Genomic DNA, 21,085 nt, shown 5'->3' on the forward strand with positions numbered 1-21,085 from the left:
AAAGGATAGAAAAGGTATGGACTTAACAGAAGCAGAAGATATTAAGAAGAGGTGGTAGGAATACCCAGAAGAGCTATACAAAAAAGATCTTCACAACCCAGATAATCATGATGGCATGATCACTCAACTAGAGCCAGACATCCTGGAATGCAAAGTCAAGTGGGCTTTAGGAAGCATCACTACAAACAAAGCTAGTGGAGGTGATGGAATTCCCGTCTAGCTAGTTCAAATCCTAAAAGATGATGCTGTGAATGCACTTCACTCAATATGCCAGCAAATTTGGAAAACTCAGCAGTGGCCACAGGACTGGAAAAGGTCAGTTTTCATTCCAATCCCAAAGAAAGGCAATGCCAAAGAATGCTCAAACTACTGTACAATTGCACTCATTTCACATGCTAGTAAAGTAATGCTCAAAATTCTCCAAGCCAGGCTTCAATAGTACCTGAACCGTGAACTTCCAGATGTTCAAGCTGGATTAAGAAAAGGCAGAGAAACCAGAGATCAAATTGCCAACATCTGTTGGATCACAGAAAAAGCATGAGAGTTCCAGAAAAACATCTACTTCTACTTTATTAACTATGCCAATGCCTTTGACTGTATAGATCACGACAAACTCTGTAAAATTCTGAAAGAGATGAGAATACCAGACCACCTGACCTGCCTCTTGAGAAACCTGTATGCAGTTCAGGAAGCAACAGTTAGAACTGGACATGGAACAACAGGTCAAGGCTGTATATTGTCACCCTGCTTATTTAACTTATATGCAGAGTACATCATAAGAAATGCTGGGCTGGAGGAAGCACAAGCTGGAATCAAGATTCCTGGGAGAAATATCAATAACCTCAGATATGCAGATGACACCACCCTTACAGAAGAAAGTGAAGAACTAAAGAGCCTCTTGATGAAAGTGAAAGAGGAGAGCCAGAAGTTTTTGGCTTAAAACTCAACATTCAGAAAACTAAGATCATGACATCTGGTCCCATCACTTCATGGCAAATTGATGGGGGAACCGTGGAAACGGTGAGAGACTTTATTTTGGGGGGCTCCATGGGGTCGCTGAGAGTCAGACACAACTGGGCGACTTCACTTTCACTTTTCACTTTCATGCACTGGAGGAGGAAATGGCAACCCACTCCAGTGTTCTTGCCTGGAGAATCCCAGGGACGGTGGGGCCTGGTGGGCTGCCGTCTATGGGGTCGCAGAGTCAGACACGACTGAAACGACTTAGCAGCAGCAGCAGCAAAATCACTGCAGATGGTGAATGCAGCCATGAAATTAAAAGACGCTTCCTCCTTGGAAGAAAAGCTATGACCAACCTAGACAGTATATTAAAAAGCAGAGACATTACTTTGCCAACAAAGGTCCGTCTAGTCAAAACTATGGTTTTTCCAGTGGTCATGTATGGATGTGAGAGTTGGAGTATAAAGAAAGCTGAGCACCAAAAAATTGTTGCTTTTGAACTCTGTGTATTGGAGAAGACTCTTAAGAGTCCCTTGGACAGCAAGGAGATCCCACCAGTCCATCCTAAAGGAAATCAGTCCTGAATATTCATTGGAAGGACTGATGCTGAAGTTGAAACTCGAATACTTTGGCCACCTGATGTGAAGACCTGACTCATTTGAAAAGACCCTGATGCTGGGAAAGATTGAAGGCAGGATAATAAGGGGACGACAGAGGATGAGATGGCTGGATGGCATCATTGACTCAATGGACATGAGTTTTAGTAGGCTCCGGGAGTTGGTGATGGACAGGGAAGCCTGGCATGCTGCAGTCCATGGGGTCACAAAGAGTCGGATTTGACTGAACGACTGAACTGAACTGAAAGTTCTTTTTTTTTTGATAAGAATTAAATCCAAGGTATTAATTACTCTCAGACTTTGTCTACGTTAGTTGTAATTAAAGTGTCGAGAAGCAAGGTCCCTAAAGACCTTCCACCTCTTCCTCACATTTCACTTTTTTCCTCCTTGTGTCACTGCTATCACTCAGCAGAAGTATTCAGGTATTGATGAAAGTAGGTAGCATACATGAATCCTGGCAGACGCTTAATGTAACATCTTAGTTACATTCCCCTCGAAAAACAGATTATCTAAGGGTTTTTCTGGTCTATATAGGTCTTGACTTCCTGGAGTTAAGAAAGAGATCACCAGAGACCAAATGAAATTAAGTGCTTATAATTTAAAATAAAAGTTTTGATTATCCATGAAATAAAAAGTTTCTGCATTGGGATTTGCATTTGTTGTTAAAGGAAGAAAAACCAAACTCTATTAATAACTCTTTTACACTTCTTGGTTGGAGAACCTAGAATATGTCTCCCTGAAGGATAGAATTCTGCTTCTTTGCAGAGTCTGAAAGCTCTGCCACAGGAGTTCGGCATCCTACCCTCTAGGTTTCAGGGCTTTCACACCGTGTTCACCTCCTGACCCACCTCAAGTCAAAACTGGCCGAGTGTGAATTCACTGTGCCATTCTCTTCATTCTGCAGGCAGAATGAAGCCCTTACTCTGCTGAACTTGCCTTCAGGGTCTCTCAATAGTCTTAAGAATCAAAGCTCTTTGAGCTCTGGCTCCTGCTTAACTCATCAGCGCATCTTCTGCTGCAGCCCTCCTCCACCCCTCTGCTCTGTGGAAAACAACGTTCTCCATACAAGCTGTGTCAGTCCTGCCCAAATGTGTTTGGATGTGTTTTCTTTGCCTCCTGCACCTTCACTGTTTGGTTCCGCACAGATCCCACCTCCACGGGGGTGGTTTCTCTCATCACCTTGGGTGAGGTGTCCCTTCCATCTTAGGTTAAACTCTGTCAGTCTTTACACTTCACATCAACTGTCCATTCTCATTTCCCTGTCCTATTCACATGGTGTGCTTTAAGGGTTAAAGCTGTGTTTCTTCATCACTTCCTACCCACAATACAAAACAATGTTTGAAACATAGTTGGTGGTCAGTGCTTGCTGAATAAAATCCTAAATTAACATAGTAACATATTAAATCACTTTATATCACTTTCCTTGGACATGCAAACATTTACTTCTAATTTAGCTTCTAGGAGCCAAGAGTGATCTATATTGATGTGTACTTTAAGAGGGAGTCAGAAACGTGTTATTTCTCAGCATGTATACTTCATTTATCTTTGCTTACAATTCCATGAACAGAGGAGCCTGGCTGGCTACAGTCCTTGGGGCTGGAAGAGTCAGACACAACTGAGCACGGACGCACGCACAGCATTCCAGCAGAATGCATGACTTTGGATTGTGTTCTAAATCTAGATGTCTATTTGACAAAGCAGTATAGTGGGAAAGTGGGGCAGGAAGAAGCAAGAGTAAAAGCTGAAGCAAGGTTAAACAAAAGTGAACTTTCTGTTCAGAAACAAAGAAAGCAAACCACACCTCTTCTGGCTCCCAAGCACCCTTTATGAGAATGGTGCTACTGAAAAAAAAAAAGAAAGGTCATCTCGGGGAGGATGACTCTTAAGTTTTCAAAAGTCATGAATGGCTCATACTAACAAACTTGAAATTCAATGAAATAATCTTGGGACAAAGTTATGATTATGAGTACAGCTGTCATTTTAATGTCTCAGAAAACCCATGGGGCAAAACCTCAGATAGGACAGAATTTTTTTCCAGTGATGATCTTTTTGCCTAATTTCCCTTTGTTCATCTATAATAATAATAACAATCAAGATGTAATCTTAAAAATATTACTCTTCCTATGTATGAGATCGGTCAGTTGAGGGTCAATTTCACACTGAAACCTCTAAAACAATGTTTTCAAGGGCAGCAGTCAGTAGATAAGTAAGTCCCAAAGCACGTCACAAGTAAGAGCACTATTTCACAGTGCAGCTCCATCTGACAAGTCGATCATTCCCCACAGACACTCTGAACATCTACCGTAGTACATCCGTGTCCAAGAAGAGGACACAGGGCTTGCTCTCAGAGTTTCTTTCTCACTACTGCTAGCAGCATGTTTCAAACTGATTCACTGAGCACAGATTCACCCCACCTTGATTCATTATGGGTTGCTTTTTTGTTTTTAACCTCTTTCTCCAACAGACTGAAAGCCTCTTGGCAACACAGAGTAAATAATATTCATCTTCAAATCTGGAAGTACCTAAAAGTATCTTCAGCATAAAGGTTTGCTGAATTAATTTGAAAAAATTAACCTAATTAATTTTTAGGTTTTTAGGTTTTAATTTTAGCTCCCTGTAACCACCTAAGATTACAGAGTATCAAGTATCACTTTTCTTAGTCAGACAACAAGTTGATATACGAAGTTTATGTAGCCTTGACAGATTCTTCTGGAGCCATGAACAGACCAACTGAACAAACAAAAGTGAAAAACAAACTAAGGAAAATACAGCCCATTTCTCCTTTCTGTCAGTGGACCATAATGTCTTATTACTGTACCATGATGTGATTCTATCTTCCATGTGACTGTCTTCAGTAAGATTTCTCTGTTTACTCCTGTTCATGATATGATGCAAAGAAAACAACCATATATATGCATAATTGTGTTCTTAAATTTTTCAGGGGATTCTAGACAGTATGAAGTTGTTTGGTCCCACCTTCAAAAAGTCAATCTAAGGTTGTCCCCTTTCAACCAAAGGAGAAAGCTTCACTGAAGAAATAATAAGGACTGATATAAAATAAAAAGAACCTCAAAAAGGTATGTCACCTGGGAAGTCAATGATTCAATCAGGAAACACCACTGATCTTAGTAATTTAGAGCAAAGGGAGTGGCAGGCAACACGGATTCAACTACATGAAGAAATATTTATCTTATGCTACAAAGCAAACACCAGATGTTATTTGCAACTTCTGGACTGGATTATCCCAGAGGGTCTGTGTCAGAAAGCACTTCTATGGCTGGTGCCCTAGAACCAAATATCAAAGTTTATGTGATGGTGATGGCCAGCTAAAGAGAAATGTTACCTTGGTAAATTATGATAACTGGACCAGAAGGATTACTAAAGCAAGCATAAATTTAGAGGGTTGTTCCTATGCCAATTCTGTGAATTATAGACGTATGCACTCATAAAATGTCTTCCATCATCAGAAATTGTAGAAACTTTTCACACACACAGTCTTTACTCTGAAATAGCATCTGTGAGTAGTCCTGCTCATTGCACATACAGCATGACAGCCAAACACTTTGTAACCTCAAAGGCCCAGTTCTCATGACAGACCTCCTTCTTGGTTTCCCAGTCAGCAGGGCACTCAGTGCAAAGCTATACAGGGCCATTACTTCTCAGTGACTTATGCTCACCAGCCTGAAGCCATAGTCCATGGTGTCAGGGCGGATAATTATTTTCTTTTTTGAAGCAGCAATGTGATTATTTGCCCATCTTTTACACAAAAATTCTCTTCAACATTCACCTGGTATCCTTGATCTTTTCCATAAGAACCAGGCCAAGGAAGGGAGCTGGACTAGGCTTAAAGTCTGTCACTTGGGACTGACCGCACTTCAAATCCTCTTTCTCGAATGCCACCTAATTTTGCAGTGGATATGTCTCCAAAGCTGCTTGTGCCTGTGGTATCAAAACTCACATCTATAGATACACTTGACTGAAATGCACCATTTTGGAGGTCTGGACAGCCTAATCTGATAGTCTGATGCTGACAACCTCAATACAAATTCTATTCAATGGTCCTTCTGAAATCTCAAATCCCACTTGTTCCATAAATGTAAGTGAAAAACAGCCTAGCCAAAAGACAGGGTATCTGGTGACCACTTTAGAGGAACAGAGATGATCACTGAGTAACTTGTTCTAGCTGTAAGGCCCTGGGCAATGAACAGTGCACAAAATTTTTACTTATAACTACATGCTGACTCTGTAAAACAATGATCAGCAGAAAGTTTACTCTCTGAAGGGTCTCAACATAGAGTGATTCCCTCATGTTTTCTTTAGAATTTCTGCTTTCAATCTACTGAGATGAAAGTATTCCCCCAATGCTACAAACATGTCCTGTGCTTAAAAGTATTCCTTCTGCACACTGTGAAGTGAAGTCGCTCAGTTGTGGCTGACTCTTTGTGACCCCATGGACTGTAGCCTACCAGGATCCTCCATCCATGGGATTTTCCAGGCAAGAATGCTGGAGTGGGTTGCCATTTCCTTCTCCAGGAGATCTTCCTGACCCAGGGATTGAACCCAGGTCTCCTGCATTGTAGGCAGACGCTTTACCATCTGAGCCACCAGGGAAACTCTTCTGCACATTACCAGATAGTAAATAAGAATACAGATTTAGGATGGGCTTGATGGTACCAGTAAAAATGGTCTTGATATAGCTGTTGCATTTATATAACATTCGTGACTATATAAAAAGACCAGCTGTCCTTCACAGGGAAGCTTCTGACCCCAAATTTAGGGCAATCACTAGATGCCCTAATGCAGTAAGTATCCAGAAGAGCTTGAACTTTTATCTCCTTTGGTACAAATTGCTCCGAGGCGGAAACAATCTGTCTTTATCTTGAGTGAAAATCTTGGGCAATTTTTATTTTTCAGTTTTCCAAATGTTTAAGAATTGTTTTAGAGATAAAACTAAGTGTTTCCATTCTTATTAAATATCTACACACATGCCCTATTTTATTGTTCAGTCACTCAGTCATGTCCTACTTTTTGTGACCCCATGGACTGCAGCACACCAGGCCTCCCTGTCCATCACCATCTCCCGGAGTTTGCTCAAACTCTTGTCCATTGAGTCAGTGATGCCACCCAGCCATCTCATCTTCTGTAGTCCCCTTTTCTTCCTGCTTTCAATCTTTCCCAGCGACAGGGTCTTTTCCAATGAGTCAGTTCACATGTCCTGTTAGATGTATAATTAATTTTAACAAGAGGCTATAACAGTTTTTAGGGGACACAAGACAGGGCTCTTCTGCTCTCATTTTAATTGACATTTTATATACGGCTTTCCATTTGAACAAAATGGGTTGAGAAGAGTGGTGAAGTTGAAGTTCAGGAGTGGTCCTCTTGTCTCTTTATAATGGTTAATAGTTACTGAATTCTTATTGTGTGCCCCATACTTTTCTAAACACTGTTGTTTAGTCGCTAAGTCATGTCTGACTCTTTTGTGACTCTATGGAATGTAGCCCACCTGGCTCCTCTGTTCATGGGATTTCCCAAGTAAGAACACTGGAGTGGATTGTCATTTCCGTCTCCAGGGGTTCTTCCCAACCCAAGGATCAAACCAGCATCTCCTGCATTGGCAGATAGATTCTTTATTACTGAGCCACCATTGATTAAATGCTTTAATCCTCACAACAAATTACCAGCTGTGTGATCTTGGGCAAGTTGCTTAGGCTTTCTAAGTCTTGATTCCATTTCCAGAGAAAGAAATGGAAGTTTAGAAGGTTAAGTGATTTGCTTAAGTTCACTCTCACATCCATGAGATGTGAGAGTTGGACCATAAAGAAAGCTGAGTGCCTAAAAATTGATGCTTTTGAACTGTGAAGTTGGAGAAGACTCTTGAGAGTCCCTGGGACTACAGGGAGATCAAACCAGTCAATACTAAAGGAGATCAACCCTGACCATTCATTGGAAGGACTGATGCTGAAGCTGAAGTTCCAATACTTTGGCCACCTGATGCAAAGGGCGGACTCATTGGAAAAGATCCTGATGCTGGGAAAGACTGAAGGCAGGAGCAGAAGGGGATAGCAGAAGACAAGATGGTTGGATGGCATCACCGACTCAATGGACATGAGTTTGAGCAAGCTCCGGGAGTTGGTAATGGACAGGGAAGCCTGGTGTCCATGGGGTCCCTACAGTCCATGGGGTCACAAAGAGTCAGACAAAACTGAGAGACTGAACTGAACTAAGTTCACTCAGCCAGTGAAAGGCAGAGCTGGGCTTGCTCTCAGCAGGCTGGCACCAGGGCTAGTCCTCTGCCCTGGACTGCCTTGGGTATACCAGGACTGCCTTGGGTATCCTCAGGAGTTACTAACTAAAGACAGAGCTAGGTACTCCCAAAGGAAATGCTCACAAAGGGAGCACTCATATTCATATTCACTTGCTTTGTGAGATTCTTCTAAAATTCAAATGCGCAAATGATAATGAATAAGAAACGCATGAATTCTTTTCCTCATTCCCACCCTAATCTTCAGACTTAAGCTTTCAAGCTAGGTGGCCTATAAACATCTTTGAAAGGCAATCCAAAGCTTGTAACAACTTTCTCAATGGCTTCATATAGAAGGTTCTGATGACCTTATGATCTTAAAAACATTGTCTTTATAGCTAATGTATGACTGAAAAAAAAAAAGATAAAATTAAATGAACACCATACATCAAATCCCTTTTGTGACTAATGAAATCAGGAACAAGGTGATTGGAGATGGTTTCAGAAAGATAGACAAATACAGATATGCCCAATTCTCAAGGAATAATTTTTTAAAAATCTTAAAAGACAATTTGGCGTCACTGAAATTCTGCACCATGGCTCCAGCCTGCCTAATTCATTCTTTATAAGAAGAGGGAGAAAAAGAAAGTCACTTCAACGAGGCTTACGTTTATGAAAAACACATGGACTCTTAAAGCCAGCTAGACCTGAATTTGCATCTCAGTTCTGCAGTTTTGCAGTTTTCAAGGAATGTAGTTTTGAAAGTTACTTAAATTTACAAGCCTCAGCTTTGCATCTGATAAAACAGAATACCTTCTTGCAAGGTATACCTACCTTCTTGCAAGGACATTGTAAGGGTTATAGGTAATGTGTATAATTGGAACCAATGATAACAACAAGAAGAGTGTTAATAGAAACAATTAAATATACTGCCAACAGCAGAGACAGTGGAAGTGGGATGATGGTTAAGGGCATGGGCCTGGGGTCAGATGACCTCAGTTTATTCTTGCTTTCCTTTCCTCGTAGAATTCACATCATATCGAACAAAGGCTGTTCTAAGTTTCTCTCTTTGACCTCACAACATAATATCTCCATGGTTTTACTGTGACATCTTAGGCTCTTCACTTGAATAAGTTACTTAACTCCTTTCTGTACCAGTTACCACAGCTGTAAAATGGGCTAATAATAGTATCTACCTCATATGCTATGGCAAGAATAAATGAGTCCAGTCCATCCACGCCAAGCTTAGGATCATGTCTGACTGTGACACATCATAAGAACTCAGTGTTAGCTGCTGCTGTTTTTTCAGTCATTGTATGAAAGACCCTCCAAAACCAACACCAACCACCTGGATAAAAATTGCTCACCCATAATGTTGGTTAACAGATTGAAACTAGAAGACCATGAAAATTCCTGAGGATGGCAAGATAGCATTTCAGACTAATGGCTGGAATAACATAAGATCAAAAGCCATCTGAAGGGAAAAGTAAAAATTAGATTGCAGTTTACAAGGAGGGGTGACTAGTTAACTGGTAATCCCTACTTGGAATCCAGGCTTGCCAAAGGGCTTCCCTATAAAAGAACTTTGTAAATGTCATTTTAAAAAGTCAAAGCAAAAAAAAAAAAAAAAAAATAGAAGTGAAGAAGAATAAGAATGAGGCAAAGGGAATATATGCCGCCTTCCTCCTTTCCTCAGAACATGCTGTGTTTTTTTTCCCCTGTGCTTTGCCATATTTCTAAATCCTTTTTGCAAAGGTCAGAGAAGCAGCACCAATCCCATTGTGTCACTTCCCCTCATACTACTTAAAAAAATTCAGCCACCTAGCAAATGTAATAAAGAAGGATTGCTGTACCCATAAAACATCCAAGAAACAGCTACCCAACCAGAGCATTCCGATTTGCAAAGATAACATCTAATCCTGCTGCTCTGGGTGTGGCTCGATGGTGAGGGATGGGGAGGCTGGGGTTCAAAGTGCTGTCTCCAGCATCTCACAGATTACATTGATGACATCAGAACCAGGGTGAAGAGCAGGGCGCCCCAATTGCTGTCTGTACTCCAAGCCCTCTGAAGCTTCCACTTCCTCACACAGAGCAAGAAAATTGGATAAGAACTGGGTCGAGGGCCTTTGGGTCTCAAGGAAAAGCTGCAGGGATGAGCCGGAAAGAGCCCATTTTCTGGTCCGGGGAGAAGAAGATGAGGCATGTTTTTAATAGTCTGGTGTGGCTGCAGCTCACTCCTCGAGAACAGTAACTTCAGCAGCCACTTCATTATATTTCTACTGTAAATGACACAGGCCTGAGCCAAGTCTGAGCCAAAACACCCTCCAGGATTCAGCTGGGGTTAGGTCATCTGCAGCGGATTGACCACTGCTGAACTCTAAACCCCTAACGAGGCATCTCAGCAACAGTATGTGTCCTGCCACTAATGAGGCTCTTTTTCCATGAATAATGAGAAAGAACATCATCTCTGTTGCCAGGTACAAACATAAACAAAGCTCAACACAGGGCTTTGGTATAGTGAGTTTGTCCATTTGCAACAAAGGAATTTAGCAAAGTGAGAGCCAAGTTTTAGTGGAGGGTGGGACAGGCTCTTGTAACAAATAATGTGAACATATGTTATCAGAATCTAATAAATCAGCTTTCAGTTGTTGTGGCATGGAGACTGTGCAATGGGATAGAGACAGACGACAGAAAGCTCCAAATGAGTTCACTGCTTTATTTTACAATCAGTCTTGTAACACAAAGCTGATGATTTCTGTAATGAACTGAGATCTTCATGAAAGGAGCCTTAGGAGAGACCTGAGATCCCAAAGGCTCTATCGGCTAAACCTTTTCTCACGCCTTGATGTAGCAGGCTGAGTGTAGGCTGACTCTGGGGATGAGAACACTGAAGCCTTGCCATGGCACTGCTGGCTTTGAGGTACTTTGTGGAAGGCGCATGACCACCTGAACCCATGTACTGGGTTTCTTAGGTACCAAAAGGCCCTCAATGTACCATGAGCATTCTGCCTCTAAGGTAGTCTCCTGGCTTAGACTCCCAAGGTCAGCCCAACAGTGAGATTCCAGCATATAAACAGAGAACAAAAGTGAGCTGACATGAAGGCCAAACAGTCTTTATTTCGTTTACTGTAAAGTGTGCCACATTTTTCTCTCTTTCTAAAATCAGTTCCATACTAGGTAGCATGCATTTTCTTACACAGGGTGCTCATGTTTGCACAGGCCAAGCGGTGCCATCACTGGCTAAGGGCTTTTAGTTTGCATCAGTCTGAGCAAGAATTAACAATAAAACAAAATGAAAACAGTCTCACGATGCCTCAGTTCCTCCAGCTGCAGAGGGTAACAACTCTAACCTATTTCAGATATACCTTTTGAGGAACTGTGTGTCAAAAATAAGACTCAAATAGTATAGCTGGCTCTATATGTCTGATGAATTGCTCGAAATTTTGACCTCAATAATTCTTTTTTCATGGAAAGGCATTTTATTTTAAATATAGCAGTGTGAACATGTCAATAATTCTTTAAATGTACTAAAAATGCTTACTTAATAAAGAATATTTTATAAAGTAAAAAAAAATCATGTAACATAAACAATCACTTCCTAACATCCATTTTATAAGCAAATATATTTATTTTGGGGACAGAGTTAATGGGACATGGCAGAATGGTATGAAATTCTGCAGAGATTCTAGCAGCTAATTATGTAGAAAATTGTGTATAATTAATCAAATAGTAAATTCAAAGACAATGGCAATTGAGAAGATTTTTCAAATATCTGGGTGGTATCAGCTTATTTTTCTGGTTTATTAAGAAAAGGCAAAATAAAATAAGCTCATGGGTGAGTAGGTTAGAATGGCAAAGGGACTGCAAAGACTTTCATGTGAAGAAATGGGAGTTTTTCTGCTAAAAAAGAGAAGACCTGGGGTGAAGGGGCCATGATTTCATCTTCAAACATTATTGAACTGTCACAAGTTTTGTAGCAGAAACTACCAGCTGTTTTTGGTGAAGGAAATGGCAACTCATTTCAGTATTCCTGCCTGAGAAATACCATGGATAGAGGAGTCTGGCGGGCTACAGTCCATAAGGTTGCAAAGATTCAAACACGACTTAGCAGCTAAACAACAAGAAAACCCAGCTGTTCTATTGCTTCAAAGATCTACATGACCAACAGGTAGTGGTCACAGCCAACCAGTGAGGGGTCAGCGCTGTTCCTACAGGGCACGTGCTGCCCGCAGAGGTTCTGAGTGATTCCTGACCATGGAAATCAGGTGGAAATTCATAAGACAATAGTTAGCACAGTGCTGTGCTATTTGAAATGATCCTTCTCATCTAATCATTGAAACACATCAAGAAGAGAGGAATACTCAAGTAGATAAAAGTACCCAAGGACTTACCGTCATACTTTGCTAAGACTGCCTGAACATCAGCATATGCTTGTAGTTCCAGGAGAGCCTCTAAAAGGTTTTCATGGATGTTGAACATGCTCAGGAGAGGGAACTCCTTCATTAACTAGGAAAGAAGAAATCAAGGGAAAATTAATATGTTTCTTATTTTTTAAGGTATAACTGAGTTATTTATATACTATATATAAAAGTATAGTATATTTTTTAGAAGTACAAGTAATACTAAATTACAAGCATTCACATCAATTATTATGTTGTAAAGCATTAAACGCTTAAATGTTTTCATGCTATTTTTGGGAACAGCAACTTTGAATTTGTGAGAATCTAAGGTGGGAGAAAAATCCAAAAGTGAGGAGTTTTATGAACACTGAAGAAGATGCTTACAGGCAGTATGAATGTTAAAATGCCTTTAAGGCCAAATAAGGTGAAGGTGGAAAACTATCTCCTAGTTGTTAACAGTTAGCAGTTCTGGACGGAAGCCAGAGGGTAGAAGGAGAAGCAAAAGGCATTGCTCTTTTGAGCAGCCTGATAGCCAAGTTAAAGACAAAAAGTAGGAAAATAACTAGAAGGTGATATGTGTTGAGAAAATTTGCAGGTAGACAGAGAATGGTAGTAAAAGAAGATGTTAAGGAGTTTCTGCCTGTTGGTCTTAATAAAACAGGAGTCAAGATTATTTTTCGAGACTGAGGGATCAGGTGATAGGGAGGAAGTAGGAAGACGGCGGTCAAAGTGTGGAACAATCAAGGATTCCAGAGGCTGTCTTGGGACCCCAACAGACTGGAGACCACGGATTTAGAGAGTACAATTGGCACCGTTGTCAAGTTTCAGCCGACAGGGCTCAGCAGCCCAGGGACAGTGGCAAAGATGTCAAATGATAAGGTTGAGCCTGGGAAAACTGAATTAGATTCAATGAAAAGTCAAGGAGCAAGAGAACAGGCTAGAATGGTGAAGGAATGATTAAAGGAAAGGCTCAGGTTCTAGACAGCATAAGGAGGAAGAGAGGTCCAAAGGGAGTTAAAAGATATGATAATGAATGTCATTGGAAAACAAAGAGAAAGAAGAAAGGACGTGACCAAGAATTTCAGAGTAAAATCTTATCCTCAAGAAAGGTAAATCTCACCTTAAGGAGAAGACAACCAGGTTCTTTACAAAGCAAAGTCACACACGCACACATATACGTGTGTAAGTAAGTAATGATGTATTCATATATGTGTATGTATCATGACCCAGATAATCATGGTGGTGTGATCAACTCACCTACAGCCAGACATCCTGGAATGTGAGGTCAAGTGGGCCTTAGAAAGCATCACTGTGAACAAAGCTAGTGGAGGTGATGGAATTCCAGTTCAGCTATTTCAAATCCTGAAAGATGATGCTGTGAAAGTGCTGCACTCAATATGGAAACAAATTTGGAAAACATAGCAGTGGCCACAGGACTAGAAGAGGTCAGTTTTCATTCCAATCTAAAAGAAAGGCAACGCCAAAGAATGCTCAAACTACCGCACAGTTGCCCTCATCTCACACGCTAGTAAAGTAATGCTCAAAATTCTCCAAGCCAGGCTTCAGCAATACATGAACCGTAACTTCCAGATGTTCAAGCTGGATTTAGAAAAGGCAGAGGAACTACAGATCAAATTGCCAACATCTGCTGGATCATAGAAAAAGCAAGAGAGTTCCAGAAAAACATCTATTTCTGCTTCATTGACTATGCCAAAGCCTTTGACTGTGTGGATCACAATAAACTCTGGAAAATTCTTCAAGATATGGGAATACCAGACCACCTGACCTTCCTCTTGAGAAACCTATATGCTGGTCAGGAAGCAACAGTTAGAACTGGACATGGAACAACAGACTGGTTCCAAATAGGAAAAGGAGTACGTCAAGGATGTATATTGTCACCCTGCTTATTTAACTTATATGCAGAGTACATCAGGAGAAATGCTGGGCTGGAAGAAGCAGGCTGGAATCAAGATTGCCAGGAGAAATATCAATAACCTCAGATATGCAGATGACACCACCATTATGGCAGAAAGTGAAGAAGAACTGAAAAGCCTCTTGATGAAAGGGAAAGAGGAGAGTGAAAAAGTTGGCTTAAAGCTCAACATTCAGAAAACGAAGATCATGGCATCCAGTCCCATCACTTCATGGCAAAATAGATGGGGAAACAGTGGAAACAGTGTCAGACTTTATTTTGGGAGGCTCCAAAATCACTGCAGATGGTGACTGCAGCCATGAAATTAAAAGACGCTTACTCCTTGGAAGAAAAGTTATGACCAAACTAGATAGCATATTAAAAGTCAAAGACATTACTTTGCCAACAAAGGTACATCTAGTGAAGGCTATGGTTTTTCCAGTGGTCATGTATGGATGTGAGAGTTGGACTATGAAGAAAGCTGAGTGGCAAAGAATTGATGCTTTTGAACTGTGGTGTTGGAGAAGACTCTTGAGATTCCCTTGGACTGCAAGGAGATCCAACCAGTCCATCCTAAAGGAGATCAGTCCTGGGTGTTCATCGGAAGGACTGATGCTGAAGCTGAAACTCCAATACTTTGGCCACCTCATGCAAAGAGTTGACTCATTGGAAAAGACCCTGATGCTGGGAGGGGTTGGGGGCAGGAGCAGAAGGGGACGACAGAGGATGAGACAGCTGGATGGCATCACCAACCCGATGGACATGAGTTTGGGTAAACTCTGGGAGTTGGTGATGGACAGGGAGGCCTGGCGTGCTGGGATTCATGAGGTCGCGAAGAATCGGACACAACTGAGTGACTGAACTGAACTGTGCTTCGTCGCTCAGTCATGTCCTACTCTTTGCAATCCCATGGACTATAGCCCGCCAGGCTTCTCTGTTCATGGGGATTTTCCAGGCAAGAATACTGGAGTGGATTGCCATGCCTTCCTCCAGGGGATCTTCCCATCCCAGGGATCAAACCCAGGTCTCCCGCATTGCAGGCACTTTCTTTACTGCCTGAGCCACCAGGGAAGCCCATATACATATATACCATCTATTTAATTTACTAAATGGATAAGTGTTCTCTATTATAACACAGTGACCTTTAAAGAAGTAATACTTCTTTTTTCAATGTCATCATATTTAAAGCAATTGTGCTGAGAGAAATAATACCCCTCAAAATAGACAAATTTATTATTAAACAAGAAACCAGTGGAGACACTGCATTGACTATTCACTTATTCCAAGTTAGAAACCTTTGCAATATTGTTTTGTTTTTAAAAAATCCAAGAACTATTTAGCACATCTCTAAAAACAAATAATTTTCTGCAGCTTCAAGGCATCATATTACCAACAAATAATACCTATCAAAATGATTATGTCTTCAATAAGCCTGTCTAAACCCCCTAGAGACAGCCTGCAGTATTTCCACTGCTAGTAAAGGAAGTGAATAAGACTGTATCACACATTGTTGATGTTCTGCAACCAATAAAAGTATTACTTGTCTGGTTTATTCTGATTCTGGTTCACATCACTTTTTAATTTTTTTTCTCTTTCTAATTAGTGCTTGTTAGAATTAAATCTCTATCATTCAGCATTTGGCAATACAATAAAGATATTCTCTAAACTGCAACATTTAAACATTAACCATTTTTGAGCAATTCTTTAGGTAGAGGTCAAACTTCAAGGACTCAAGTCATATTCTGTAATTTAACAACTGCAATTCCAAATACTAGTATGTTGAAGCTTAAAAACTGAAAGGGGAATCTAATTAAAATCTAACACATGTATGCCTATGGCCGATTCATGCTGATGTATGGCAGAGGCCATCACAATATTGTAAAGTAATTATTCTTCGATTAATATAAATAAATACATTTAAAAGATCCAGTGAAACTCTGAGCAAACGTGGAGGTCTGGGCTTGTTTAAATAGAACTCAAAGATGCTAGGAGTTTGGGCAGCAATGCTTTCACTGGATGCTTGGACAGAACATACCATGTCCAAAAAACAATCACCAATAAAAGAATTCTAAACATAGCAAATAGCAAATGTTGGAAAGGCAATTGAAGTCATATTACAATTTGGAAATCTAGCTTTGCTTCCTGAATATAAACAAGAAGAAATAGTGAACCTTCCACTGCCCCACTCACTCCAGTTATCACCTGACTTTCTCCAGCCTTTCACAACAGGCTTTCTTAGAGAAGAGCCATGAGTATTCCACTCCTTCCGCTCCCTTCACTCCTCACTGTAAGCTACAATCTGGCTTCCAGCCCCACAATTTCTCTGAATCTACTCATTCCACATTTCCAGGTGACTTAAATTGCTCCTGTGGACGCCCTCCAGTCCTTTTCTTGCTTGACCTCTGCAACATTTGACAGTTTGATGACTTCTTGAAACTCTTGTCTCTTTTGGCTTCCTCCATACCATTTTCTTCTGGTTTTCTTCATACTCATCTTATAGCTCCTTCTCTAGTTTCCCCCTTTTCTGCTATTTAGGAGTAAGCTGTCTGCCTGGGTATGTCCCAAGTATTCTTTGCATAAACACACTGATCTCTAGGACACTTTCATGTCCAGGGTCTCAATACCACCACTTTTGTGGGGATGGCTCCCACATCCTCATATTCTGCTCTGACCTCTCTCCTAAGCCATTACATCAATTTATAAGCTCTCTCCCTGACAGTTTTACCCGATCCATCTAATACCAGGCTCATAAATTCCAAAGCCAACCCTTCAAACCTGTTCGTCCCCTTGGTATTTCCTATTTTGGAAAAGAACCATTAAGCCCTGCGTTAAGAATCTCTGTGGCATGCCCACTATAGCCACCTCCTTAGAGATCTTTAAACCCCTGAATTAATATGTAAAAAAAAAAAATGCTGGCAGCTTTCATCAAGTACAAAGAAAATTCTGTCATGCAAAAGAACAAACATAAAACAAACACTTTAAGAAACATTACTACTTCCTCTTTTCTCTGACCTTGCTACCAATAATTTAGTTTATGCTCTTATACTTGACCTAAATTGCTCAAATGGCATCTTTCCTCTGCCTGCTTCTGGAATCACCTTTTTCCAACCCACTCTTCACATTACTTTCATAACAGTTTTTCAAATAAACACACTTGAGTTCATCACAACCCTGCTTAAAAGGCAACCACTCATGTGGAAACAGGCAGATGTGAATACAAATTTACAAAGACTGTTTTTTACAACATTATTTACAGTGATGAAAAATGCAAGCAACTTAAAAAATTATGTATTATGAGATATTTACATAAAATAAGATATAGTCATCTTTGGGACTATAATATATAGTCATTAGTAGCTAAATTATCAAATAATTATTAATGGTATGGCCTGGGAAATGTAGACATGTGACATTACATTAGAAAAAGCAAGATACAAACAAAATTTGACAATAATATCAAGCTTTTCTTTTGTATCTACGCATAGAGACATACTTGGTTAGAAAGACACCAAAATGTTTTACTAGTAGTTATTTTCTGGTTAATGAGATTAAAGGTGATTTTTATTGCTTCTTTCATATTTACCATAAGTTGTAATATTTTTAAAAGGAATATATGTACATTCTTTATATGGGGGTGGAAAAACTCTTTTTGAGAATACTGACTTCTCTGAAAACTATAAAACATTGAAAAAGGAAATTAAAGATGACTCAAAGAAATAGAAAAAATCCTATGCTCTTGGATTAAAAGAATTTATATTATTAAAATGGGCATATTACCAAAGCAATCTACAGTTTTAATGCAATCCTTATCATTACCCATGAAATTCTTCAGAGAACAAGAACAAAAATCCTAATATTTATATGGAACCACAAAAGACTCAGAATTGCTAAGGCAATCTGAGGAAGAACAAAGATGAAGGTCTAACCCTCCCAGACCTCAGACAATACTACAAGGCTACAATAATCAAAATAGCATGGTACTGGCACACAAGCAGAACAGAAAAGAGAGCCCAGAAATAAATCTACCCACCTGTGATCAATTAATCTTTGACAAAGGAGGCAAAAATATACAATGGGGAAAAGACAATCTCTTCAGCAAGAGGTGTTGGGAAAGTTGGAGAGCCACATGTAAATTAATGAAGTAAGAACACTCCTTCACATCATATACAAAAATAAACTCAAAATGGCTTAAAGACTTAAATATAGGACATGACACAAAAAACTCCTAAAAGAAAATATAGGCAGAATCTTCTCTGACATAAATTGTAGCAATGTCTTCTTAGGTCAGTCTCCCAAGGCAACAAAAATAAAAGCAAAAATTTTTAAATGGGATCTTGAACTTAGAAGTTTCTGCACAGCAAAAATCATCAACAGAACAAAAAGACAACATATGGAATGGGAGAAAAAATATTTGCAAACAGCGCAACTGACAAGGTCTTAATTTCTAAGTTACACAATGAGCTCATACAGCTCATTATCAAAAAAATAAACAACCCAATCAAAATATGAGCAGAAGACCTAAATAGACATTTCTCCAAAGAAGACATACAGATGGCTAAGCACATGAAAAAATGCTCAACATTGTTATTATGCTGCTGCTGCTGCTAAGTTGCTTCAGTCGTGTCCGACTCTGTGCGACCCCGTAAGACAGCAGCCCACCATGCTCCCCCGTCCCTGGGATTCTCCAGGCAAGAACACTGGAGTGGGTTGCCATTTCCTTCTCCAATGCAGGAAAGTGAAAAGTGAAAGGGAAGTCGCTCAGTCGTGTCCGACTCTTAGCCACCACATGGACTGCAGCCCACCAGGCTCCTCCATCCATGGGATTTTCCAGGCAATGGAAACTAATCAAAACTACAATGAGATATCACCTCACACCAGTCAGAATGGCCATCATCAAAATGTTGACAAATAATAAATGCTGGAGAAGGTGTAGAGAAAAGGAAACCCTCCTACATCATTGGTGATAATGTAAATTGGTACAGCCACTATGGAGACCAGTATGGAGGTTCCTCCAAAAACTAAAAACAGGGTTGCCAATAAGATCCAGCAATCTCATTCTTGGGCACTGATCTGGAAGAGATGAAAACACTAATTCAAAAAAATACATGCACCCCCATGTTCGCATCCTGGTGACTCAGATGGTAAAATATCTGCCTATGATGTAGGAGACCTGGGTTTGATCCCTGGGTCAGGAAGATCTCCTGGAGAAGGGAATGGCAACCAGTATTCTTGCATGGAGAATTCCATGGACCAAGGAGCCTGGTGGCTACAGTCCAGGGCGTTGCAAAGACTCGGACACAATTGAGCAATCAACACTTTCACGTCAGTTTCCATGTTCACAGCAGCACTATTTACAAGGCCAAGACATGGAAACAACTTAAGTGTCCATCATCAGTTGAGTGGATAAAGAAGATGTGGTCCATATATACAATGGAACTTTACTCAGCCATAAAATAAAAAGAATGAAATAATGTCCTTTGCAGAAACATGGACAGACCTAGAAATTAACATACTAAGAAAAGCAAGTCAAACAAAGAAAGACAAATTTCACATGATATCATGTGGAACATAAAAAATGGTCCAAATGAACTTATTTACAAAACAGACTCATGTGGTTAACCAAAGGGGAAAGGAGGGAGGAGGGATAAATTAAGAGTTTGGGACTAACAGATATACACTACTATATATATAAAAGATATATAACAAGGACCTACTATAAAATAGATATACAACAAGGACCTACTGTACAGCCTAGGGAACTATATTTAATATCTTATAATAACCTATAATGAAAAAGAATCTAGAAAAGAATATGTATAAGCATATTTTCACATATATATGTATATACGTTCCTCTACCATTTAAAATCTTCCAGTGACTGTGCATAAACTGCATCTTGTAAAAGGTATAGCTAGAACTCATATGCTTTGACTCAAGGTAAGGAAGAATTTTCTTAGAGTTGTCAGAAAATGAACAGATGGTCTATAGAAGTCTCCATCACTGAAATTTCGTAGCGAGAGAGAGGCTGCTCACTGGGCAGGGATGATCAAGATGGAGGACATTTTAAATCCTCTAATTGCAAGGGAAAATGTCCCAGCTCCAAAGCATAACTTTCAGGCTCTCCCTCAGCTTAGTGCCAGACTTTTGCCTCCCCTGTCTTCTCAGGATTAAACTCTAGCCTTGTCAGATCAGATCATTATAACCATCCCTAGAATTCTTTCTACAGTTACTAGCCACTGTGTTTTTATTCAGACTCTTCATACCACCTGGAATACCTTTTCTCTTCATTTACAAGGCAGCCTGTCAAAACCACCCCACCCTCCAAAGCCTAGATCAAACGCCACCTCCTAAAGTCATAGCATCATAGAAAGTGAGAGCCAGAAGAGCCCACGGAGATCATCCAAACACCCTCCTCAGTTTACAGACAGCTCTCGCCCGCCCTCACCCCTCCAAACAACAATGACGGCTGCAAATTTAAGTGACGCAGCCAAGTCAGTGCTGGGACTGTGATTCAAACCCAGTCATCAGTACCGATTCCAAATTTCAATACATCAAAACCCTGTCTCTGGCTTGCCAAGTCTAGGAGAACTAAACAATTTTGCTGATGCTTCTTTGTTATAACACTTACCTATTTGCTTGGTATTGTGTTTGCATGAATATATGAAGATGGCTATATTACAGAGGAAAGAGCCCTCTATATTTGGAGTTATTCCTGAGCTTAAATCCCACTTATACCACTTACTACCTGTGTGACCACCTCCGTTTTCTTATCTCCTGGGTCTCAGTTCAAATGGCATCTTCCCAGACTCTCTCTACCATCCAGCTATTGTCACCAGCTCACTCAACCATTTTCCATTGCTTCTATCATATTCTGAAATTATGATATTTATTTATGTAGCTGAATACTAGATAATTTAAAAAACAAAACAATAAACAGAGTTACAGTAGGTAATAC

At 40.2% G+C, this 21,085-nt stretch overlaps 1 protein-coding gene across 10 annotated transcripts in view; it reads right to left on the minus strand.

Annotated features, from left to right (window-relative positions):
* ST7 (suppression of tumorigenicity 7) overlaps nt 1–21,085 on the minus strand; it is a 278,061-nt gene that overhangs the window by 53,722 nt on the left and 203,254 nt on the right. For all 10 annotated transcript variants that reach the window (XR_009735899.1, XM_061414029.1, XM_061414031.1 and 7 more), the window contains one exon: nt 12,210–12,324. Coding sequence is in view for 9 of the 10 variants with exons in the window: in XM_061414029.1 (XP_061270013.1) it covers nt 12,210–12,324 (115 nt within the window). In the remaining variant the exon portion in view is untranslated. The remainder of the gene's footprint in view (nt 1–12,209; nt 12,325–21,085) is intronic.

Source organism: Bos javanicus, chromosome 4, assembly GCF_032452875.1.
Source record: "Bos javanicus breed banteng chromosome 4, ARS-OSU_banteng_1.0, whole genome shotgun sequence".
Lineage (NCBI taxonomy): Eukaryota > Metazoa > Chordata > Mammalia > Artiodactyla > Bovidae > Bos > Bos javanicus.